The 25535-nt window shown below is 58.5% G+C and overlaps 2 protein-coding genes across 2 annotated transcripts in view; one reads left to right on the top strand and one right to left on the bottom strand.

Annotated features, from left to right (window-relative positions):
- PER1 (period circadian regulator 1) overlaps positions 1 to 25535 on the bottom strand; it is a 370577-nt gene that overhangs the window by 127498 nt on the left and 217544 nt on the right. The gene's annotated exons all lie outside the window — the stretch shown is intronic.
- On the top strand, positions 114 to 23622 carry GUCY2D (guanylate cyclase 2D, retinal). The gene is made up of 19 exons (XM_032805768.2): positions 114 to 1040; positions 2717 to 3018; positions 4192 to 4546; positions 9033 to 9117; positions 9624 to 9720; positions 10186 to 10293; positions 14403 to 14483; positions 14649 to 14825; positions 16555 to 16711; positions 16855 to 17004; positions 17324 to 17472; positions 17878 to 18041; positions 18924 to 19116; positions 19624 to 19798; positions 20452 to 20550; positions 20740 to 20834; positions 21281 to 21366; positions 21751 to 21871; positions 23067 to 23622. The coding sequence occupies exons 1-18, from the start codon at positions 332 to 334 to the stop codon at positions 21830 to 21832; spliced, it is 3264 nt and encodes a 1087-aa protein (XP_032661659.1). The 5' UTR covers positions 114 to 331; the 3' UTR covers positions 21833 to 21871; positions 23067 to 23622.

A 25535-nucleotide genomic window follows, 5' to 3' on the forward strand; every position in this document is an offset into this window, starting at 1 on the left:
CACCATTGTTAGCAATATGGCTGCAGTTAGTGACAATATGGCTGGTGGCCATCGTCATTAATAGCATGGCTGCCATTGTTGACAATACAGCCGGGGAGAGAACCCAGGAGTCCCAGCTCCCCCGCTTTCTGTCTCTCATTCTGACACCTGTCTCCTCTCTCTTCCAGGTGCACTGTTCCCCGTAGCTCCGGTGGCTGCGACTTCTCCTCCCATGATGTCGGGTGCAGCGGCTGGACCCTTTTCCAGCCAGGCCTCCAGGGCCTGGCCCCCGAGGGGCTAAATAGCCTGGCGCCCTCTCCTCACACTGGCTGTCCCCCGGCTCCCTGAAGCCATGGCACCCACCTGGATTGGCTTCCACAGGTTCCTGCTGCGCCTCTCCAACCACCCCAGGTGGGGACGGCAGCTGCCCCAGGCTCCCCTGCTCTGGCTTCTGCTCCTGGGCTGGCCCGCGTGGGTCCAGCCAGCCACTTTCAAGGTGGGGGTGATGGGGCCCTGGACCTGCGACCCCATGTTCGCCCAGGCCTTGCCCGAGGTGGCTGCCCAGCTGGCCGTTGGGCGGCTCAACAGAGACCCCACCATGAACCAGGGCTACTGGTTCGACTATGTGCTGCTGAATGAGGAGTGCCAGACCAGCCAGGCGCTGGTGGCCTTGGTCAACGCCGAGCGTTACGCCTCCGGCTTCGTGGGGCCTCTCAACCCGGGGGTCTGCGGGGCAGCCGGGCTCCTGGGCCGGGCCTGGAACAAGCCTATCTTCTCCTGGGCCTGCCTGAACGGGGACGCCGCGGTGGAGCGGTGGGGCACCTTTGCCCGGCCCCTGCCCCGGGCCTCGTCCGTCCTATACGCTGTCCTCAAGTTCTTCCGCTGGGCCCACGTGGCTGTGGTCACCTCCCGGCAGGAGCTGTGGGTGGAGGTGGGGCAGGGCCTGGCCAGCTCCCTGCGTGAGTTCGGCTTGCCCGTGGGCGTGGTGACCACCATGGAGCCTGGGACCGATGGGGCCTGGAATGCCTTGCGGAAGGTGCAGAGGGCCGACAACATCAGAGGTACATTGGCAAGGGAGGGGCAGGACTCCTGGGTTCTCTACCTGGCTCTGGGAGGGGTGTGGGGGGTCTAGTGGTTAGAGCAGAGGAGCCAGGATGGCTGGGAGCTGAAACTGGAGGAATTCAGACAAGAGCTAAGGGGACAGCATTGCCCTGAAAGGGGGATCAGCTGTTGGGAACGGGCCCCCAAGGAGGGAGCATGCCCCATTGCTGGGAGACTTTCAAGGCCGAGGGGACTCACTGGCTGAGCTGGAAGCTGCGGGTTCAACAGGAGGGCTTGGTGAGGTCCCCTGGGCTCTGGCCAGTCCTGCTGGCCCTGCTGGCCTGGAGATGTGTGAATTTACCAGGGGCTGGGTGCCTAGATAGAGGGAGAAGATGGATGTGGGTGTAGGGGGATGGACGGACAGAGAGTTGCAGGGTGAAGGATAGATACATTTATAAGAATGTTTGTATGGGGGTGGGTGGATAGAGAGGCATGGGGAGGGATGGATGGAGAGTGGAGTGTGTGGGGATGGATGCATGGACAGACAGAAAGTTGTGGGGGGGATGGATGGATGGACAGATGGAGAGGCGTGTGGGGTGGATGGATGGACAGACGGAGAGGTGTGTATGGGAATGGATGGACAGACAGACAGAGAGATATGCATGGGGGATGGATGGATGGATGAACGGACAGATGGAGAAGCATGTGTGGGAATGGATGGACGGACAGATGGAGAGGTGTGGGGGGTGGATGGATGGATGGAGAGGCGTGTGGGGTGGAAGGATGGATGGGGCCTGTGGGGGATAGATGGACACATGGAAAGGTGCGTGGGGAATGTATGGATGGACAGATGGACAGGTGTGCAGGGGATGGATGGATAGACAGACGGAGAGGCATGTGGGGGTGGATGGATGGACACATGGAGAGGTGTGGCAGGGATGGATGGGCAGACAGGTGTGGGGGGATGGATGGTTGGAAAGATGGAAAGGTGTGTGTGGGGGTAGATGGATGGATGGACAGATGGAGAGGTGTGTGGGATGGATGGATGGATGGGGCCTGTGAGGCATGGATGGACACATGGAGAGGTGAAGTGTGTGGGGTAGATGGATGGATGGACAGACGAAGAGATGTGTGGGGTGGAGGATGCCTGGGGCCTGTGGGGCATGGATTGACATGTGGAGAGGTGAGGTGTGTGGGGTGGATGGATGGATGGACAGACAGAGAGGTGTGTGAGGGGTAGATAGATGGATGGATTGACAGAGAGGTGTGTGGGGTGCATGTATGGATGGGGCCTGTGGGGGATGGATAAACACATGGAGAGGTGTGTGTGAGGGGTAGATGGATAGGGTTAGGGTTAGAGAGACGGAGAGGTGTGTGGGGTGGATGGATGCATGGGGCAGGTGGTGAATGGATGGACACATGAAGAGGTGTGTGGGGATGGATGGAGAGACAGAGGCGTGAGGGGAATAGAAAGGTGTGCGGAGATGGATGGTCAGAGGACCCTATGGGGTGATGGATGGAACCCCGATGTCCTGGTGCAAGGGGGAAGCCTAATCCCAAGCCGAGGAGGGCTGGGGGCCAGAAGGGGGCCAGCCTCGCCCATCACTCTCACTCGTTGGGTGCTTTTCAGCCTTCCGTTGTGTCTTCCTCCCTTCCCCCGATGTCCTCTTGCCCCCCATGCCCTCTGCCCCCCCAGTGGTGGTGATGTGCATGCATTCGGTGCTGCTGGGCGGGGAGGAGCAGCGCCTCCTGTTGGAGAAGGCCGAGGACCTGCGCATGACGGATGGCACCTTCGTCTTCATCCCTTACGACGCGCTGACGTACAGCCTGCCCTACCGTCGGACTCCCTACCCCGTGCTGGATAACAACACCAAGCTGCGGCTGGCCTACGATGCCGTGCTCACCATCACCATCGACGCCCCCGAGCGCGGCTTCCGTGAGGCTTTCCAGGATGCCCAGCAGGCACGCGAGCTGCCAGCTCACCTGGACCCCATGCAGGTGGGCACCGGACACAGAGGGCACAGGCCATAGGGTGCTGGGCATGACCCTGGGATGGGCGGAGAGGTGTTGGGACCTTGGCCAATGGGTTGGCTGGAGGGTTGAGCCAATGGGGGCATGACATGGATATGACCTTGAGCCAATGAGAAGAGGGGAGGATTGGGATATAGTAGGTGCACAGCTGTGGCCAATGGCAAGACAGAAAGAGATGGCTGTGGCTAGTGCAGAGTCAGAAGGTGCACACAGGTGGCCATTGGGGAGGTGGGATGGAGGTGCACAGGGGTGGCCATTGGGGAGGTGGGATGGAGGTGCACAGGGGTGGACAATGGGAAGGTGGGATGGAGGTGCACAGGGGTGGGCAATGGGGAGGTGGGATGGAGGCGCGCAGGGGTGGCCATAGGGGAGGTGGGACGGAGGCGCGCAGGGGTGGCCAATGGGGAGGTGGGATGGAGGTGCACATGGGTGGCCATTGGGGAGGTGGGACGGAGATGCTCAGGGGTGGCCAATGGGGAGGTGGGATGGAGGTGCACAGGGGTGGCCTTGGGAAAGTGGGACGGAGGTGCGCAGGGATGGCCATTGGGGAGGTGGGATGGAGGTGCACAGGGGTGGCCAATGGGGAGGTGGGATGGAGGTGCACAGGGGTGGCCTTGGGAAAGTGGGATGGAGGTGCGCAGGGATGGCCATAGGGGAGGTGGAACAGAGGGGCGCAGGGGTGGGGAATGGGGAGGTGGGATGGAGGTGCGCAGGGATGGCCAATGGGGAGGTGGAATGGAGGTGCACACGGGTGGCCATTGGGGAGGTGGAATGGAGGTGTACATGGGTGGCCATTGGGGAGGTGGGATGGAGGTGCACAGGGGTGGCCAATGGGGAGGTGGGATGGAGGTTCACACAGGTGGCCATTGGGGAGGTGGGATGGAGGTGTGCAGGGGTGGCCAATGGGGAGGTAGGATGGAGGTGTGCACATGTGGCCAATGGAGAGACAGCAGGAAAATGAAAGCAGGAAAGTTGGCTGATGTGCAGCTGATGGCCAATAGGGAGGTAGAAAGGAGTGGACTCAACTGGCGCCCAGCTCTGGCCAATGAGGATACCGCACTGTTGGGATGCTGGAGGGTGTGTGCCAGGACCCACAACCCTCCCTCGCTCCTCTTGACCCCGCTCCCCCTCTGCCCCCAGGTGCACCCACTCTTTGGCACCATCTACAACTCCATCTACTACCTGGCCAAGGCGGTGGAGCGCACTCGGCAGGCCGGCCGCTGGGTGATGGGCTCCAGCGTCGCTGAACACGCCCGGGACTTCCAACTGGATGGCTTCTGCCAGCCACTGGCGGCCGACGAGGACGGCGACCCCCTGGTAACCTACATCATCCTCGACACAGACGGCAAAGGGAACCGTCTCTGGCCCACCTACAGCGTGGCCATGGGGCCCGAGGGGCTGCGCTACGTGGGGCACGCCATCCACTGGCCCCACAGCGCCAGCCCCAGCACTGACTCGAGCTGCTGGTTCGACCCAATGTCCGTCTGTTCTGGGGGTGAGCACTCGCTGTCTGGCTGTCAGTCCTCCAGCCTCCCCATGTGTCTCTCCCTGTACGCATCTGGTCTGTCTTTCTGTTTAGCTGGACATCTGCCCCCGTGCACGCCCACCCATCTGTCTGTCTGTCCAGCCATCTATCCATACGTGCACCCATCCACCCGTCTGTCCATCCCCGCATGCACTCATCCATCCATCCCCATGCGCACCCATCCACCCATCCGTTCATCTGTCCATTCCCACACGCAGCCATCCACCCGTCCATCCAGCCATCCATCCCCAGGCGCACCTATCCCCCTGTTCATCCAGCCATCCTTTCCTACATGCACCCATCCATCCTTCCATCTAGCCATCTGTTCCCATGCGCACCCATCCATCCATCTGTCCATCCTCATGTGCACCCATCCGCCTTCCATCCATCCCCATGTGAACCCATTCACCTGTCCGTTTCTCCTTCCATCCCCGCGTGCACCCATCCGCCCATCTGTCCATCCCCATGAGCACCCATCCATCCTTCCGTCCAGCCATTCGTCCCAATGTGTGCCCATCCATCCATTCATCCCCATGCACATCCATCCACCCATCCTCACATGCAACCATCCATCCGTCCATCCAGCAATCCTTCCCTACGTACACCCATCCATCCTTCCGTCCAGCCATTTGTCCCAATGTGTGCCCATCCATCCATTCATCCCCATGCACATCCATCCACCCATCCTCACATGCAACCATCCATCCGTCCATCCAGCAATCCTTCCCTACGTACACCCATCCATCCTTCTGTCCAGCCATCCGTCCCCATAAGCACACATCCGTGCATCCATCCAGCCATCCATCCCCATGAGCACCCATCCATCCTTCTGTCCAGCCATCCATCCCCACGAGCACACATCTGTCTGTCCATCTAGCCATCCGTCCCCATGTGCACCCATCCATCCGTCCCCATGCGCACCCATCCATCCGTCCATCCAGCCAGCCATCCCCATGCGCGCCTGTCCACCTGTCCGTCCAGCCATCCGTCCCTATGCACAAGCATCTGCCTATCCATCCAGACATCCATCCCCACATGCACCCATCCACCCATCTGTTTATCCATCCCCATGTGCACCCATCCTCCTGTCCTTCTATCCATCCGTCCCCGTGCACACCCATCCACCTTTCATTCCATCCATCCGTCCCCATGTGCACCCATCCACCCATCCGTCCAGCCATCCATCCCCACATGCACCTATCCGCCTGTCCATCCAGCCATCCATCCCCATGTGCACCCATCTGTCTTTCCATCCATCCATCCCCAAGTGCACCCATCCAGCCATCCATCCCCATGTGCACCCATCCGCCCATCCATCCATCCCCACATGCACCCATACGCTCATCCGTCCAGCCATCCGTCCCCATGTGCACTCATCTGCCTGTCCATTCAGCCATTTATAAGCAACCACCCATCTGTCTGTGGTGCTGTCCATTCCTTTGAACACCTACCTGCCCATACACCCAGTCATCTTTCCTCGCGGGCACCCCTCTGGTCATCCAACTAGCAATCCGTCCTCATGTGTACCCATCTGCCCGTCTGTCCAGCTCTCTGTACCCACATGCACCCATCTACTTGTTCATCCAGCTCTCTGTCCCCATATGCACCCATCCACCTCTCTGTCCAGCCATCTGTCCCAATATGTATCCACCTACCTGCCCATCTATTCATCTGTCCCCATGCATACCCAACCTTCCATCTGCCCATCTATCCGTCCCCATGCATACACATCTGCCCCCCATCCAGCCATTCATCCCTACATGCATGCGTCCACCCATCCATCTATCCATCCATCCCCACGTGCACCCATCCGTCCGTCCATCCAGCCATCCATTCCCACTAGCCCCCATCCACCCATTTGTCCATCTGTCCCCATGCGCACCCATTCACTCATCTATCCAGCCATTTATCTTCACATGCACCCATTTACCCGTCTATCCAACCATCCGTTCTGAGGCATACCCGTCTGTCCGTCCAGCCATCCATTCCCACGTGCAGCCATCTGCCCATCCGTCTCTATGTGCACATGCCCGGTCATCTATCTATCCATTCTTACGCGCGCCACCCCCTCATCCATTCAGCGATCCGTACCCACACGCACCAACCCACCTGTCTGTCCAGCCATCTGTCTCCACATGCCCCCTTCCACCTGTTTGTCCAGCCATCAATTACCACGCAACCGGTAAGGATGCTTGCTTTGGTGGGACCCAACTGAGAGTGCCAATTCAGGACAAATCACTTAAAGCAGGGCAGTTACAATCCAAGCGGGACCAGCGGACCCTCCGCAGGCATGCTGCCAAAGGCATCCTGCCTGCCGCCCTCCCGGTGACTGGCAGAACGCCCCCCCCGCAGTATGCCGCCCCAAGCATGCGCTTGGCATGCTGGGGCCTTGAGCCGCCCCGGTCATTCAGTCCTTTGTTCAGAGCTTCAGTTTGTAACAAAGTCCCTCCAGAGATAAGAAGCAGGGTTGAAGACAAGATGGAGGAGATGCAGCTGCCTCTTATATCCTCTGCCCTGTGGACAATCACAGCTGCAAGATGGCGCCTGGAGTCACATGGGCAAGTCAAATGTCCATGGATGACTCCGTTTGCAGGCTGACATTGTTTACATGTTAGTTTGAATGTTCCTAGGAAGGCATAACTTTAACTACAGAAATGATACACACATGCAGACAGCATAATCATAATCAGCAAATTATAACCTTTCCATAGACACCTTACATGACAACCTTTGTACAATATTTGCTGCAAATACATAAGTGGTTGCAACAATGATCTACACGGTCACAGGTTATGTCAATAATGTCACACGCCCTCTTCCGCCTGTTCATCCAACCGTCTGTCCCCACATGCACTCATATGCCCGTCTGTCCGTCCATCCATTCCCCCTTTCCCCCCGCCGAGGCTGTCTGTCCAGCCATCTGTCCCCACGCGCCACCTACCCACGCACTCATCTGTCCAGCCACCTGTCTGTACCCACATGCACCCATCTGTCCGTCCATCCAGCCATCTGTCCTCATGCGCACCCATGCGTCCAGCCATCTGTCCCCACGTGCAGCCATCCCCCATCTCTCTAGCCATCTGTCCCCATGTGCACCTTCCCAATCACCTCTGCACCCACCTGTCCTTTTATCTATCCATTCTCAAGTGCATCCACCCATCTGTCTGTCCATCCATCCCTCTGCAAGCGCACCCATCCACCCGTCTATCTTCACACACATCCAACTGTCCATACACCCATCCCCACACAATCCACCCATCCATCCTCACATATACCCACCCACCCGTCTGTCTGTCCAGCCACTCGTCTATTCATCAATCCCCATGTGCATCCTCTTGACAGCCTTCCATCCATCTCCCGGGCACCCATCCGTCCATCCGCCTCCCTCCCCACATGCACCCTCCCATCTGTCTGTCTGTCAATCCATCCATCTCTCTGCATACACACCCATCCATCCATCTGTCCACCCATCCCCATGCATACACACCCATCTGTCTGTCCACCCATCCATCCTCTCACACCTACTCATCCATCCATCCACATGCACACACCCCCATCTGTCTGTCCACCCACCCATCCATCCATCCATCTGTCCCATGCACATCAACCCATCTGTTCATCCATCCACCCATCCCCACATGCACCCACCTATCTGTCCATCCATTCACGCACCCACCCATCCATCTGTTCATCAATCCATTGATCTGTCCCGCCCTCCCCACATCCACCTATCTGTTCATCTGTTCGTCCATCCACCCACCTTTCCGTCCAGTCACACATCCCCACACACATCCATCCATTTCCATACACGCATCGAACTGTCTGTCCAATTCCTGTTTGCGGTGAAGAAGTTTATTGGCGCCATCTTGGATCCTGGCACTTCCCACTATGCACTAAGAATGCAATGGACTGGTTCTTTTCCTTTGAGCTGACCTTTATGGGCGGGGCACAGATCCCCGCTCCTCTGTGTATCATAGACCCTATACCGATCCTATTCCTGGAGCCTGTGTTTTTGGAGCAGGTGACTCATGCTCTGCACCAGCAGAGAATTCCTCAGCTGGCCATGGATTTGCCCAGTTTGATGCTTGACGGTTGCCCTGGGACATCCTTGCTCAGTTAATTATCCCATAACCACTTGAGCCTGTGGCTGATAGAGAATCCCCTTCCCTTGCCCTCCTTCCCTTTGTGGGGTGGTGGGGAGTCCTTTTGGGACAGAGGAGGAGTTCTGCTGAGGGGAAAGGGGAGGGATCCATAAGGGTGAGATGAGGGAGACAAGGGGAATCCTTTTGGGGGTATTGGAACTGGGAGAAAAAGAGGGCTGGGACACAGGAAACCCCTTGTAGGGGATTATGGGGGGGGGTAGGGGAAACCTGTGTGGGTTTCAGGGGGAGCTGATCCTGAGTGGGGCTGGGAGTCCCCTCCACCCTCACCCCACCCTGTTCTTGCTCCCCTGTAGGGGTGGACCCCAGCTTCATCCTGCTTCTGTTCATCCTGGTTTCCAGCTTGATCCTTGCAGGAACAGTTGTTGCTTACTACATCAGGTGAGTGCCAGGGACCCCCTACCCTAGGAAGACTCGCCCAGCAGAGCTGGAGAGGGCAACTTCCTGCTATGGACTAATAGCATCTTTGATGGCCATGTTGGACCCTGGGTCATCCTGCCATGGTCTGATGACTTAATTGGTAACTGTATTGGCTTCTTGTTGCTTATCACAGGCTAACAACTGTATTGACAGCCATGCAGTCTCTTGGCTTTTCTTGGGACTGACAGGCAGAGTTGCTAGGGGGAGGCCTCAGATCCCTAAGTGGCCCCCTCAAGGATTGAGCTCACAACCCTCAGCTTAGCAGGCCAGTGCTCAAACCACTGAGCTATCCCTCCCCCATGCGGTGTCCAAGCCCCAGTGCCCAGCACAGAAGGTAGCCCAAGCAACCCCCCATTTCCCAAGGTGGGCTCCCCCCATCCTTTCCCAGCAGTCGGGGGGAAGGTGCAATGCCCCCCCTACACTTTGGGGCATTGCGCCCCATGTCTCTGTGCTTCTACTCTCTGCAGGCGCCGGATCCTGCTTGCCCAGCTGATGAAAGGGCCCAACAAGATCATTCTGACCATGGACGACTTGACGTTCATCCACACCCAGAGCAGCAACAAAGTAAGAGGCAGATCAGGGGGGCAAAGGACGGTCGGGGGGGGGAACCCCACTGGGGCCAAGGGGGCAGGGGCCATCCAGGGTGATGTGTGGGGGAAGTGGGTCTTAGGAAGGGGTTCAGGATGGTGAGGTGAAGCGGAAGGAGGCTGACGAGGAGGGTTGGATGTCAGGTTGGACAGCCGTGGTTGGGTAGGGGGGCCGGCGGGATCAGACTTGCTTCCTGGGGTCACAGACATGCCTCGGGGGTCAGGGACATTGGACAGTGACGCCCCCAGTATCAGAGGGACAGATGCCCTCAGGGCTGGGGAACTGGGGTTACAGACCCTCCCGGGAGGGGGTCACAGGGGCACACCCTAGAGTTCAGGGGTCAGAGATGCCAATGGGAGTTCAGTGGGCGGACGGGATCTGGGGTCAGAGCCCCCCGCCAGCCCTGGAGCCAGGCTAGCCCTTGCCCCCTTGTCCCGGCAGAAGATGGACGACAGCCGCACAAGCCTGGCAGGGAAGAGCATCTCCGACATGAGGAGCTTCAAGAGCCTGGCAGCCGCCCCTGACAACACCAACGTGGCTGTCGCTGAGGTAACCTTCCCCCAGACTCCCGGTGCCCCCCTCCAGTGCCCCCTCCCTCTGTGATGGCTCTAGGGCATAGACCCCCCCAGGTAAATACCCCCTGGGCACTGCCCCCAGGGCACAGAGCCCTCCACTGGGTAAATACCCCGTGGGCACTGCCCCCAGGGCATAGAGCCCTCCACCGGGTAAATATCTCCTGGGAACTACCCCTGTGTGCCCCCACCAGGTAAATACCCCCAGGCATTGTCCCCCACTGGGTAAATACCCCAAGACCCAGGTAAATACCCCTTCCTGGGTAAATACCCATTGCTGGGTAAATGCCCCCTGGGTAAGTATCCACCTGGGCTTCACTCCCTCCAGGGCTCCTGGGGATGGCTCTGCCCACTGACCCTGGCCATGCAAGCCCCTCTGGGACACCTGTGCTTCCCACCCGCCCAGCTGCCATCCTCCCAGCACATCTCCACTGCCTCCTGGTGCCCTGCCGCCATGTGAACCCTTCTCCCCCCGCAGCGCCAGCCACTCCCTCCTTTGCCCGGCCCAATGGGATCCTCCCTTGCTCCTCCAGCTCCACTTCCTTCCCCTGCCCCACCGGAATTCGGGGTGCCCCCCTGCTCCCGCTTCTCTCTCCCTCCCCCCGCCCTGCCAGGCCATGTGATTGACAGCTGCTTCCTGCCATCCCTAGGGAGATGAGAAGCAAAAATGCAACAGCCACATCCCCTTCCTCCTTCTTTTGTTTAACAACCAAGGGATAGTGGCAGCTGTGCAGGTAAGCGGCCAAAGGCTCCAGGAGCTGCCTTTGGGCTCCCGTGTCCTCCCCCTCGGCTTCTTCCCTTCCTCCTGCCCGGGTTTCACTCCTCTCCCAAGGACAGGAGGGAAAGCAGTGGCTATGGCACCCGTTAGCCGCCCCCCTATTCCCCACCGCTTGGCATTGAGTTGGTAATGCCACCACCGGGCCTGGGTCCAATTCCCTTATTGGCTGCATTGCCTGCCCATTGGATCCACCCGTCACGGCGTGGGGGAGTCCCCCTTGCCAGGGGAGTGTATTTTGATTTTTTTTAATGGCACGAAAAGGGAGAATTTCTCCCCGCAATGCACATGGCACGCAGTAGATGACACCATGGAGAAGGAGGAGTGGTTCTTACTATTGGTGTTATGGGGCCAGTTACTGCTCCCCGGGGTCCTATTTTGCTGGGCACTGCCCAGACCCCAATTGAGGACCTGGCCCTGTCGTGCCAGGCACTGCCTGTACCCAGACCCAGGTCCAAGCCCTGTCATTCCAGGCGCTGCCTGGATCCCGACCGAGATCTGAGCTCATCATGCGAGGCGCTGCCTGGACCCAGACCCAGATCAGGGCCCTGTTGGGCCAGGTGCTGCCCAGATCCCAACCGAGATCTCGGCTGTGATCCTCCCGTAACGATTTCCAACTCCAGGAGCTGCACGCCGCCAACATCGCAACCCTTGTGAGCCCACGTTCAGCAGCTATTGACCCATTGGCCAATGGGGTCTCCTCAATGCTGACTCAATTTCCTTTCGCCAGGTGACGGTGTTCGGGTGGGGGGTGACAATGTGGAGTTTCTCCCCCCTCCCCGCACCTCCAGGAGCTGAACTTTTAGCCTCTGGCAAATCTCTCAGAGATTTCCCTGCACCGAGGTGGGAATAGCAAGATTCCCAGCTGCAATTCCCCATGGGGGACTCTCCAAACACCAGGGGTGACTCCTTGCTTCTCACTAGTGGCCAGTCCGGATATGGCAATGGGTGAATTTCTGACTGCCACTGTCCAAATTGCCCTGCACCTTCCACACTCAGCAGCACAGTGCTGGGGTTTTATATCTGTTCTTCTACTGAAGGCCTAAAATCAACCCCATGTGGTATCCTTGGCAGAAAAACTCTGTGGGAAGAGGACACTCCATCCCACTTTCAGAGGGTTAGAGGTTAGATGTGTTTGACCTCCTGCATATAACACAATTTCTTCCTGTGCTGAGCCCTATGACCCGTTACTTAACCATAAAGAAAGAGAGGGTTTTGTAACTCTGCCATGACCCCCCCCCCCCCGCAGCCACCAGGACCCATGATCCTTGAACCCTGGCTCTAACATTTTGGGCTTTCTTACCATTGGTGTCAAAGTTTGGCATCATCGGCCATTTTGAACACTTTTTTTAATTATTATTTTTTGTTTGAATAGGGGGTATGTTACGTGCTTGTGCTTTGATACATTTGATTGTTTGTTTAGAGAGAAAGGTTGAAAGAATAGAGTGAGAGAGCTTAAAGATTAAAAAAAGCATCAATTTCCCCCCCAAAATGGCCGATGGTACCAAACTTTGATGCTAACTGAAACGAGGCTGGAGGGCGGGCTATAAGCCCTAAATGGATGTGGAAACCTGTCAAAAATACATGGTGATGAATGCTATTGAGTCATATACTACTGACCACCCTCCCACCCCGAAAGCAGCACTAGTCTTTCAGGTCCCGAGGCCCTAATCCTAACAATGGATCTGTCCCATGTAGGATTGATGTTTTCTGCTCCGATTCTGGCCATGCATCCATCCAAATGGGACTTTCAGAGCTGAGTCTGTGCCAAAGTGCTCTGGTGAATTGGGGAGTTTTGAATCGAGCTGGTCAGAAATAGATATTCTGTCTTGCAACTTTATTTTTTTTGAGACTTTTTTGGGGAAAAAAATCCAACAAAATTTTTTTTGGGCGGGGGGAGGACATTTTGAACCTTCACAATTTCAGAATTTCAGGGTCTTTTTTGTGCGAAACCCAGTTCTGAAATAGATTTTGCTTTGGCTAGATGTCTCTTATCTCGAGGAATTCCAACATTTTGTTCAGCTCAATCTGAATTTTTCCATGGTTGGTTTGAGTTCTATTTGACTATTGAGTAATGAAAAGTCATTTCACAATGGAAAAGAACCCACCCAAACATTGCAATCCCCAATAGGACGTTTTTCAACCTTTTGAAACTCCCTTTTCCCCCTCACCCCTTCCCCAAATTTTTTAACAAAATTTTGTCAGAATTGATGCCAAAAATTTTGGCATGGCCCAAACGGTGTCTTCCAATGGGAAACTTTTTTGCTGAGAATTTTCCTACCACCTCTACTGGGGGGAGATCAACAAAGGCCTGTGAAATGAGGGGAGTGAGATGGAAACCTTAGCCTGGTGCAAACCTTGGCCACCCTATGAATCATAGCCCCTGTAGTGACTGGTGGGATGGTGCCATAGCTGGCTGAGTGGCTGCCTGCTCACACCAGGTTTGTTCTCTTTCTGGCTGGGGTGGGCGATCGTGGGCCTGGCTTTCCCCAGCCAAGGACAAAGGCACGAGGCCACAGCTGCAGGTTACAGAGATTTTGATGGTGGGTCTTAGCCAGCTGGGAGGGGCAACTAGCAACTCAACCCCCTTCTGCCATCCCCATCTCCAGCCCAAGCCCCCCGGGCCAGGTGCCATCTCTGCTCCGGGGTGGAGGGAGTGGGAGTGAAAAAGGAGGATGCATTTTTTTTAAAGCTTTGGCACTGAACACTGAGTAGCCTTGTGCCTGGTGGTTAGAGCAGGGGGGGCTGGGAGCCAGGACTCATGGGTTCTCTTCCCGGCTCTGGGAGGGTAGTGGGGGTCTGGTGGGTTAGAGCAGAGGAGGCTGGGTTCTCTTCCTGGCTCTGGGAAGGGAGTGGGGTCTTGTGGGTTAGAGCAGAGGAGGCTGGGAGCCAGGAATCCTGGGTTCTTTTCCCGGCTCTGGGAGGGGAGTGGGGGCTGGTGGTTAGAGCAGGGAGGGCTGGACATCAGGGACTGACCCCAGAGCCTGATGCAGTGAGAGATAATGAACCAAAGGACCTGGTGCTGAAAATGCAGGGGGTAGCTCCCCTTCTCAACCCCATGCTTGCAGCATCTCTGCTGCCCTCTCTCCACCATTGGGAAGATCAGCTTTCCCTGCTCTCCCTGCTGGATGCCCCTGGAGGGCATGCTGGTGCCAGCCGGGTGGCATGAGATGGGTCGGGGTGTCGCTGGCTTCTAAACCTGTTGTTGGTTTTTTGCAAATCTGGCTGGGTCTGATCCCTACCCGGCTGCGGGAATCTGCCACTCGCCCGGCTCTGGGGTTACCAGACTGCCCTTCTGTCTCATCCCCTAGGGTGACTGGGTTTGGCTGAAGAAGTTCCCAGGGGACAAGCACACGGAGATCAAGCCGGCCACCAAAACCAGCTTCTGCAAGGTGAGTGAGAACTGCACTGGGCATGTCACTGCAATGGCTGCTCTGAGACACAGGGACCATTCCCTGCCTGGACACTGGATGTCACTGCTGCTCCGGAGGGCTGGGATACACCCTGTGCATTCCCCTCCCTGGCCATTGGCTTTCCCCTGTCTCCTCCGCCTCCAGCTCCGGGACCTGCGGCACGAGAATGTGAATCTGTTCCTGGGGTTCTTCTACGACTGCGGGGTGTTCGCCATTGTCTCGGAGCACTGCTCCCGTGGCAGCCTGGAGGACCTCATCCGCAACGAGGACATGAAGCTCGACTGGATGTTCAAGTCCTCCCTGCTCATCGACCTCATCAAGGTACAGCTGGAAGGAAGGGGGCGGGACAGGGCTGGGATCCTGCCTTCGGGTCTGGGGTGGGGGGCGGAAATCAAGCCTGGTGGAGGATGATCCTGGGGGATCTACTGGTGAATGAATTTAAGGACATGGGGAGTCAGCTAGGAGAGATGCGCAAGTGGGGAGAGGAAGAGATCCACTTTCAGAGATCACCACCCAGAGGGGATCCCATTCAGATGACAGATCTGCAGAGAGGCCTGGGAGATCCACTTTCAGGGATCATCAAGCTGACTGGGATCCACTGATACATGGCAGATCTGATGGGGTGGGCAGGGGAATCCAGCTGCGTCAATTGCTGGCCAGGATCTGCTGTTCATTGGGCATGGGAGGGGATCCACTTGCAAGATGACTAGCCAATGGGGATCCTGTGATGCCAAATATCTGCTGTGATATCAGGGTTCCACTGCCGGAGATCAGCTGCCAAAGTGGATCCTGTCACACAGGGAAGGTCTGCTGGTAGGGCGGGGTCCAGCTGTGTTTGGAGGGGATCTATTTTCAGGTGATGCTAGCTGGAAGGTTGCAGGGAGATCCATTTGAAGAGTGAGCCTGCTGCTGCTTCAGGAAGGGATCCCTCTCACACAGACTGCTAAGCAGAGGGCATCTGCTGGGATCTTGCAGGATCCTGGCAGAGGGGATCCATTCACATCCAGCCCCGGCTTCAGGAAGGGATCCTGATGCCCAAAGCACCAGGTGGAGGAGATCTTCTGGGAGGTCCATGGGAATCCATTCACAGCAGGGAAAGGGAATCTACTCCAGGGGCTGGGAGGCTGGATAGGATCCACTCCCAGACCATGCTCATTGGTAGGGCTGGGGGATCCACTGGGCTAACCATCAGTGGCCAAAGAGGTCTACTCAGTGAGAGGATCAAAGGGATCAAGTTGATTGATCTCCTGACTTGGGATCCACTGGGACTACACACTGACTGGTTAGGGATTCCAACGGATAGTTGAACTGATTGGAGTGGAGGAATCAACTGGATCAAAATAGGGTTAATCTGTGATCCACTGGCACAACACATAGGGAAAGATGTCAATTAGATAGATCAGTTGGGATGGCCAGAGTGATCCACTGAATCATTCACACAGCTTATTAGGGAATCCATTGGGACCAATTGGTTAGACACACTCAGGGAACCCAGTCAGTAGATCTAGTGATGACAAGAATCTACTGGTTCAGCCAGGTGCTGGTCAGGGACCCACTAGGATACACTGGCCAAAAAAAACTGGTCAGGGGATCCACTGGATAGATCAACCGGCTGGGGCAGATGGGTTTATCGGACCAATCTGGAGGCAGATTTGGCATCCAGTTGGACCTACTGATTCAATACATCAATCAGAGAGGAAACCCACTAGAGTAATTAATCGATTGAGCTGGTGGATCCACTGGATCACTTAAGTACCAGAGCCAATCACCCACAAAGAACATAAGAGCCATTCAATCCTGGGTCAGCCAGAGGGATCCACTCGCTCAACCTGGCATCAGGACCAGAGATCCCCTGGGTCCTACCAATCCAAATAAACCAAGAAGCAAACTCCCTGGCTTAGTTGGAGGGATCCACTGGATCTCCCACATGGCCAGTTGGGGCCGTCACACAATCAGAGCAGATCCTGGTGCTGTCGGTGGCCCCGGGGACCAGCCAGGGATGGGGAAAGTTGTACTCACCCCCCGTCTCTCTCCCTCCGCCCCCCTGCAGGGGATGAAGTACCTCCATCATCGGGACGTGGTCCACGGGCGACTGAAATCGCGGAACTGCGTGGTGGATGGGCGCTTTGTGCTGAAGGTGACGGACCACGGCTTCAATGAGCTCCTGGAGGCCCAGAAGATCCCACATGACCCACCCAGGCCTGAAGGTGATGCCCAGGGGGAGTGTCTGGGAAGGGGAAGGGGGCAGAGCTGGGGCCCATGTGGGCAGAGAGGGGGCAGGCTGGAGGGGTCGTCATGTCTGGGGGGGGCTATAGGCGACTGAGCCAGCCCTTCTTGTTGTTGTCGCCAGAGCGGTTCTGGACTGCGCCAGAGCTGCTGCGGGACCCGACACTGGAGCGCAAGGGCACCTTCCGTGGGGACATCTACAGCATCTCCATCATCATGCAGGAGGTGATCTGCCGCAGCGCCCCCTACTGCATGCTGGACATGCCGGCCGATGGTACGGCGGGGGAGAGGGACTGTGCCCCCATCTCCTCCAGCTCCTGCCTCCCTACTCTGCTGGGGCCCCTCACTCCCAACCTACAGCCCCTGCTAGCACAGCCCTGAGCTCCTCCCAGCTCTGCCAGTGCCCCATACTCCCGACCCACAGCCCCTGCTAGCCCAGCCCTGCCCCCAGCTTTGCCAGTGCCTCTCACTCCTGACGCGCAGCCCCTGCTAGCCAAGCTCCGGGCTGCTCCTGAGCTCTGGTAGGGCAGTAGGTGGAGGCAGAGCAGGGCACCAGGTGCCTGTGGTGACTGTGGGTTTCCTCTCATGGGCAGAGATCATCCGGAAGGTGGAGAAACCGCCCCCGCTGTGCCGTCCCTCGGTCTCAGTGGACCAGGCCCCACTGGAATGCATCCAGCTGATGAAGCAGTGCTGGAGCGAGCAGCCTGAGCGGCGGCCAACCATCAACCAGATCTTTGACCAGGTAGCGGGGTGGGTGGCCTGGCCCCGCGGCGGATGGGGCACAGAGCATAAGCCAGCCCAGTAAGTTAGGGGCAGAAAGGAGGCTACTGGAGCTGGCCCTGCCCACGAGGGGCAGAGCTGATTGGGGCAGGGGGGGAGCATAGATACTTGAGCAAACAGGGAGCTGGGATGCTGGAAACAGGTGACATTTGGGTGCCAGAGCAGGTGGGGATGTTGGAGCCAGTGTCCATAGGGAGCAGGGATGTTGGAGCCAGAGTCAACAGGGAGTGGGCATGCCAGATCAGGTGCCCGGAGAGGGAGCAGAGATGCCGGAGCCAATCGGGGGGCACCGGAGCCAGCAGTGATGGGGAGCAGGGGTGCCAGTGCCAGGTGGGAGGCATCCCTCTCATGCCTCCCCTGCCCGCAGTTCAAGAACATCAACAAAGGCCGGAAGACCAACATCATCGACTCCATGCTGCGCATGCTGGAGCAGTACTCCAGCAACCTGGAGGACCTGATCCGCGAGCGGACGGAGGAGCTGGAGATCGAGAAGCAGAAGACAGACAAGCTGCTCACCCAGATGCTGCCACCGTGAGTCCCAACCGGGGGGGGGTGGCGTCGGGGGTCCGTCCCAGCCCTGCTGACGCCCCCTGGTGATGCAGGTCGGTGGCACAGGCTCTGGGGAGGCGGTGGGGGACCGGTGGAGGGGTTGGGGTCCGTCCCAGCCCTGCTGACGCCCCCTGGCGGAGCAGATCAGTGATTCAGGCTCTGGGGAAGCAGTGGGAGACTAGTGGGGGGGGTCGGGGTCCACCCCAGCCTTGCTGACGCCCCTGATGACACAAGTCAGTGGCGCAGGCTCTGGGGAGGTGGTGGGGGACCAGTGGGGCAGTCGGGGTCTGTCCCAGCCTCACTGACGCCCCCTGGTGATGCAGGTCAGTGGCGCAGGCTCTGGGGAGGCGATGGGGGACCAGTGGGGCGGTCGGGATCTGTCCCAGCCTCACTGACGCCCCCTGGTGATGCAGGTCAGTGGTGCAGGCTCTGGGGAGGTGGTGGGGGACCAGTGGGGCGGTCGGGGTCTGTCCCAGCCTCACTGACGCCCCCTGGTGATGCAGGTCAGTGGCGCAGGCTCTGGGGAGGCTATGGGGGACTGGTGGAGTGGTCAGGGTCCGTCCCAGCCCCGCTGACGCCCCCTGGTCACACAGGTCAGTGACACAGGCTCTGGGGAGGAGGTGGGGGACCGGGGGGGAGTTTGAGAACTGTCCCAGCCCCACTGACGCCCCCTGGTGATGCAGGTTGGTGGTGCAAGCTCTGGGGATGTGATGCAGGATCGATGGGGGGTGTTGGGGTCCGTCCCAGCCCCACTGACGCCCCCTGGTGACGCAGGTCAGTGGTGCAGGCTCTGGGGAAGCAGTGGGGGACCAGTGGGGCGATTGGGGTCCATCCCAGCCCCACTGACGCCCCCTGGTGACGCAGGTCGGTGGCGCAGGCATTGAAGATGGGGACACCGGTGGAACCTGAGTACTTCGAGGAGGTGACACTCTACTTCAGCGACATCGTGGGCTTCACCACCATCTCGGCCATGAGCGAGCCCATTGAGGTGGTGGATCTGCTCAATGACCTCTACACCCTCTTCGATGCCATCATCGGCTCCCACGACGTCTACAAGGTACCCCCCTTTCCCCCCGGCCTGTGGGGCGGGCTCCGGCCTTGTGGGGGTGAGGTGGGGAATTGACAAAGGGGAAGCTCTTGATACAGGGGAATTGCGGTCCTCCAAGATGGGGGGCAGTGGTTGGGGGGGGCAGGGGCCCTGATTTGGGGGTGGCCAAGATGGGGGGAGCAGCCTGAGGGAGGTGGAGGTTGTGAGGGAGCAGGGATCTAGAGTCTAGTCATAGAAGGGGGGCTCAGAGGGCCCCAGAATGGAGTTTGTAATTGGGGGTACCAAGGATTGGGGGCCCCTGAGATGAGGGGCAGTGGCTGGCAGCACAGGGGAGCAGGATCAGAGGGGCCAGGATGGGGGGCCCAGCTAGGGGCAGGTGGAGGTTAGGGGTGGGTTTTGGGGAGCCCAACACTGGGAGATTTGGAGGGCAGGGACTGGGGAGTTCGGGTGCTCCAGGGTGGGGTGCCCCACAGGGTGAGGACAAGGCTCCCTCTCTGACCCTGCCCCCCCCGGCAGGTGGAGACCATCGGAGATGCCTACATGGTGGCCTCAGGGCTGCCCCATCGGAACGGGAACCGGCACGCGGGCGAAATCGCCAACATGTCGCTGGACATCCTGAGCGCCGTCGGGTCCTTTCGCATGCGCCACATGCCCGAAGTGCCCATCCGCATCCGCATTGGCCTACACTCCGGTATGGTGCGGGCGGGGCGGGGGGCACAGTACCCTAGCCACGCCCCCTCCCGTGCCCCCTGAGCCTTGGCCATGCCCCCTCCTCCATGGCCACACCCTCTCTGTGTACCTCCTGAGCCATGACCTCGCCCTTCCTCCATGGCCCCACCCTCTCGGCATGCCTCCTCCCCCAGCCATGGCCGTGCCCCCTCTGTGTGCCTCCGCCCCTTCATGATGGCTGTGCCACTTATTCCTCTGCCCCTCCCCATGCCCCGGCTTGCCCTTTTCTGGAGTCGTAGCATAATGGGGTCCTTCATTCCCCCCAAGGAACCCCTCCCTACCCCCACCTGTGGAGAGGTTTTGGTGTTAGAAGTGGGATCCCAGGACTTCCCCAAGGGTTTACTTGACTGAGTGGTGGTGGGGAATCAGGGCTGAGGAGCTGCGGTGCCACCCACAACCTCCCTGTTGGATTGGGACTGGCTGGGCCCCCCTAGAGCAATGGGGTTTGGAAATAACTCCCCACTGAGATGCAGGGGGCACCTCCCCTTGTCAGAGCAAAGGGTTCAGGCTCTTTGCAATCTCAGGCAGCATTGCTGGCTCAGTCACGCCCCACCCTGTAGCCCTGTCCAGCCGGCCATCCCACCGTAACCCATCTCCTGGCCTGTCTCCTCACAGGGCCCTGCGTGGCTGGTGTGGTAGGGCTCACCATGCCCCGGTACTGCCTCTTCGGGGACACTGTCAACACCGCCTCCCGCATGGAGTCCACCGGCCTGCGTGAGTCCCCCCCGTCGTCCCCCAGCAGGGCCCGGGGCAGTGCTAGAGAGAGCGGGAGAGAATCTGCTGGGGTGGCACCCAGGGGTGTTTGTATGAGGGGGGCAGGGGATGTGTGGACAGAGCAGAGGGAGGGGATTTTGTTTGGGGATTAGGGATGTTCACCCCCCATGTCCCCGGTGCTCCCCACAGCTTACAGGATCCACGTGAACATCCGCACGGTCACCATCCTGCATTCGCTGAAGGAGGGATTCAAACTGGACATTCGGGGCAAGACAGAGCTCAAGGTAATGGTGCCCCTCACTCCCAACCCGCAGCTCCTGCTAGCCCAGCCCTGCCCCCCAGCTCTGCCGGTGCCCCTCACTCCCGACCCGCAGCCCCTGCTAGCCCAGCCCTGCCCCTCAGCTCTGCCGGTGCCCCTCACTCCCGACCCGCAGCCCCTGCTAGCCCAGCCCTGCCCCCCCCAGCTCTGCTGGTGCCCCTCACTCCTGACCCACAGCCCCTGCTAGCCCAGCCCTGCCCCCCCAGCCCAGCTGATGCCCCTCACTTCCGACCCACAGCCCCTGCTAGCCCAGGCCTGCCCCCTAGCTCTGCTGGTGCTCCTCACTCCTGACCCGCAGCCCCTGCTAGCCCAGCCCTGCCTCCCTAGCTCTGCCAGTGCCCCTCACTCCCTACCCGCAGTCCCCTCCACTCCAGCTCTGTGCTCAGTCTCTTTCTCTTGGCTTTGCCGTAGGGCAAAGGTGTGGAAGACACATACTGGCTGGTGGGACGAGACGGATTCAACAAACCCATCCCCACGCCCCCCGATCTGCAGCCGGGGTAAGAACATCATGGGTCTGGAGCCCCCTCTGAGCTCCACGGGGGGATGGGAGGGGAAGGGTGGGATGGGGTGGGTGGCCACCATCCATGCCTGGGCCCTGAGGCCACCCTGAGAGGGGACCTGAGGGGAGAGGGGTGGGGCAGCCAGGGCCTTGAGGGAGGTGGGAGGGGATTCCTGGAAAGAAATGGAGAGGGGGCTGGGAGCTAGGACTCCTGGGTTCTCTCCCCAGCTCTGGGAGGGGAGTGGGGGCTGGTGGGTCAGAGCAGGGGGGGCTGGGAGCCAGGACTCCTGGGTTCTCTCCCCAGCTCTGGGAGGGGAGTGGGGGCTGGTGGGTTAGAGCGGGGGGGCTGGGAGCCAGGACTCACTCTGCCTTGCTCCTTTAGGGCGAGTAACCACGGCATCAGCCTGGATGAGATCCCCGCGGACCGGCGGAAGAAGTTGGAGAAAGCCCGGCAGAACAAGTAGCGAGGGATGCCAGCGAGCGGGAGGCCGGGCTGGGCAGAGGTAAGGCCGGGACAGGGGAACTGCGATAAGGTTCTGAACCGCCCCCGCCCATGGATAAAGTCATCCCCAGAAGCACCTCGGCAAGGCCAAGCCATGCTGGGAGCCAGAGGCATCTGCCATGCCCCTCCTGACCCCACCTCCAGAAAGGTGGGGCTGCCCTGGGCTCCTCCCCCTTAGACACTCCATCTGTGGCAACCGGCAGTTCTTAGCATCTCCTCTTTCCCCGGGAGCAAATCCCTAACCCCCGACCCCCACCTCAGCTAGGTCTGGAAACCACAGGTCTATGCAAATAAGCACTGCTCTCATTTACATATTTGATTAATATGCACCAGATCATTTGTATAACTCCACCATATTGTTCCCCTTCACCTTCCCTCCGAAGTTCCCCTCCAGCAACCCCCCATCCTGCCCTGATCACAGAGCCCCCTCCGGGAGCCTGGTTCTGTCCCCTCTCCCAAGGACCATAGAGACGGGGCTAGAATGCCCGAGACGGTAGCACGGCTCTGTCCATGAGCTGCTCTGCTCTGTGGTTGTGGGTGGCCTACGGGTTGCCCCCACCGAGATCACCCCAACACTCTATTCCAGTTAGAATCCTCCAACTCTCCTTAACCAGAGATGGGGCCCAGAGCAGCCACTACCTCGAGCTACTCTACCCACCCTACTGCCCATTGCCCTGGCCCAAGCTCTATGGTTGTGGGTGGCCTACAGGTTGCCCCCACCGAGGTCACCCCAACACTCTATTCCAGTTAGAGTCCTCCAACTCTCCTTAACCATAGAGATGGGGCCCAGAGCAGCCACTACCTCGAGCTACTCTACCCACCCTACTGCCCATTGCCCTGGCCCAAGCTCTATGGTTGTGGGTGGCCTACAGGTTGCCCCCACCGAGGTCACCCCAACACTCTATTCCAGTTAGAGTCCTCCAACTCTCCTTAACCATAGAGATGGGGCCCAGAGCAGCCACCTACCTCGAGCTACTCTGCCCACCCTACTGCCCATTGCCCAAGCTCTATGGCTGCAGTGGGCCCAAAGGTTACTCTAGGGTTCTATTGCATTGAAGGTCCTCCAGCTCTCCCTCGCCATAGAGATGTGGCCTAGAGTGCCTCCCCAATAAAAGTGGGATCGGGTTGTGGGGAGTTGGGGGAAACCAAGTGGCTCTGATGTGACTGATTCTTCCTCCCCTTCCCCCCGCATCCAGATCTGTGGGCAACAGCACCTGACACTTCCCGGCCAGTCTCGGTGGGGCAGACTCAAATTGCTCCCCCACCATGCCCTGTGGAAGGAAGATGGGCTGGGCCGGGTGGGCAACTCGTGCCGGTCACCAGAAATGGACTCATCTTTTTGTGCGCTGGTCCCACCTCCCCAGGTGCATTGTGGGACTGTTGGCTTTGTAGCTGAAGATCCAGGCGCATTATGGGACTTCGGCCCACCTGGAATTTCCATGCACCTCCTACTACAAAGCCAGGTGCATTATGGGACTTTGGCCAACCTGGGATCTGCCGTTCACCTCCAACCAAGGACCCCAGGTGCATCATGGGACTTCAGCCAACCTGGGAATTCACGTTCATTTGGTAATGGGCAGCGTCCCCTGGGACCTGCCGTTCTCCTCCCTTTTTTCAGAGATTCAGACTGTACCACTGCGAGGAGATGGGGATGGGTGGTGATTGGTTCATACCCTAATTGCTTTCTGCAGAGAACCCCGGACAGACAAGAGGGGGGAATGCAGCGATGCCCCCATGGGGTTACCGCAGTTTGCTGGCAGAGTGCTGGGGGATTAGCTCCCTCTAGGGGCAGCGAGGGGAGCTCCCTCCCCGCTAACAGATATTTTTGGGGGGCTGGAGGTCCTGGCTGGCTCAGGGGGGCAGGGAATGGGGTAGGAGCCTGTCCCCTCTAGGGGGCACCAGCTCCCATCCAGTCCCAGGGCAGGGACTGGATAGCTTAGGAGCAGGGAATGGGGCAGGGACCTCTCCACTCTAGGGGGTGCCGGCTCCCACCTGGCCTCAGGGCGGAGACTGGCTGGCTCAGGGGGGCAGGGGCCTATCCCCTCTAGGGGGCACTGGCTCCCCTCTGGCCCCAGGGTGGGGACTGGCTGGCTGAGGATGGGAGAAGGCGATTGAGACAAGTGGGTTGGGAGTGAATCTGTCTGGAGCCAGGGCTGGATCCACTCGTTAACCCTGAACTCTACCGTCTCCTCGTGGATTGAGTTTCAGTCACCAGCGTGGACCTGGGCAGCGCTCCTCCCCCGGCAGGGGGCTAAAACCACAGACCTTGCTCCAGGACGTGCCCATCGGACCCACCCATGATTGTCTCCTCATGCAACATGCGAACGGTGCCCAAGAGGAAAGTGGGGGAATCATGGCAGAGCAGCTCTCCTGGGGCACGTAGTCCCAGCCCCAACTGGACCTTTCTTTGCCCACCTGGTGTTTCACGGGTTAAAAAAAAAACAGGCACAAAAATCTCACGCACACGCAGTACGCACAGCTGACCACCTGACGTCAGTCAGCACCCAGTTGCATCATCATAGAATTGAATCACAGAAGATCAGGGTTGGAAGGGACCTCAGGAGGAATCTAGTCCAACCCCCTGCTCAAGGCAGGCCCCCCCGCAACTAAATCACCCCAGCCAGGGCTTTGTCAAGCCGGCCCGTAAAAACCTCTAAGGAAGGAGTTTTCACCCCCTCCCTAGGGAACCCATTCCAGTGCTTCACCACCCTCCTGGGGAAATAGTGTTTCCTAATAGACCTCCCCCACTGCAACTTGAGACCATCACTCCTTGTTCTATCATCTGCCACCATTGAGACCAGCCCAAGCTCCATCCTCTTTGTAACCCCCTTTCAAGTAGTTGAAAGCAGCTATCAAATCTCCCTCACTCTTCTCTTCTGCAGACTAAACAATCTCAGTTCCCTCAGCCTCTCCTCATAAGTCATGTGCTCCAGCCCCCTGATCATTTTTGTTGTCCTCCGCTGGACTTTCTCCAATTTGTCCACATCCTTCTTGTAGTGTGGGGCCCAAAACTGGACGCAGCACTCCAGGGGGTGGCCTCACCAGTGCCAAATAGAGGGGAATGATCACGTCATTCTCTCGATCTGCTGGCAATGCTCCTAGGAATGCAGGCCAATATGCCGTTGGCCTTCTTGGCAAAGGGCACACCGCTGACTCACATCCAGCTTCTCCTCCATGGTAATCCCCAGGTGCAGAAAAGGATCAGACCTTTGCTCTTAGAGGTAGTGGTCTGAATTTAAAGGGGACAGACTGTTGGGACAAGTTCTCGAGTGTTGTGTGTGTGTGTGGGGGAATACTCCATTCTGGGCAAGTTTTCAGTCAAGATTGGGTGTGGGTTTTTTGTTTTTAAAGAGCTTACCTAGCACAAAAAGGGATTATTTTGGGGGAGGTCTTTGGCCTGTGTTCTCCTGGAGGTCTAACTACCGGAGCAAAATGACCTGGTGGGCCTTGGAATCTATGAACAAATATTTTTTTGCTCTTTTTTTGGGATGAGTAAAGTGGGCTTTCAGGGTTTGTTTTCTAATACAGATATATATTAATCTGGGTGCCGGAAAATTAGTTCCCTCTAGGGATAGCGATAGGAACAACGTTCCACTAACTCCCTGCTAACACAGCTGCTCTGTGGAGCTGGAGGTCCTGCATTTGGTTCCAGCCCCCGGCCATGG

The sequence above is a fragment of the Chelonoidis abingdonii genome, chromosome 11, assembly GCF_003597395.2.
Source record: "Chelonoidis abingdonii isolate Lonesome George chromosome 11, CheloAbing_2.0, whole genome shotgun sequence".
Taxonomy (NCBI): domain Eukaryota; kingdom Metazoa; phylum Chordata; order Testudines; family Testudinidae; genus Chelonoidis; species Chelonoidis abingdonii.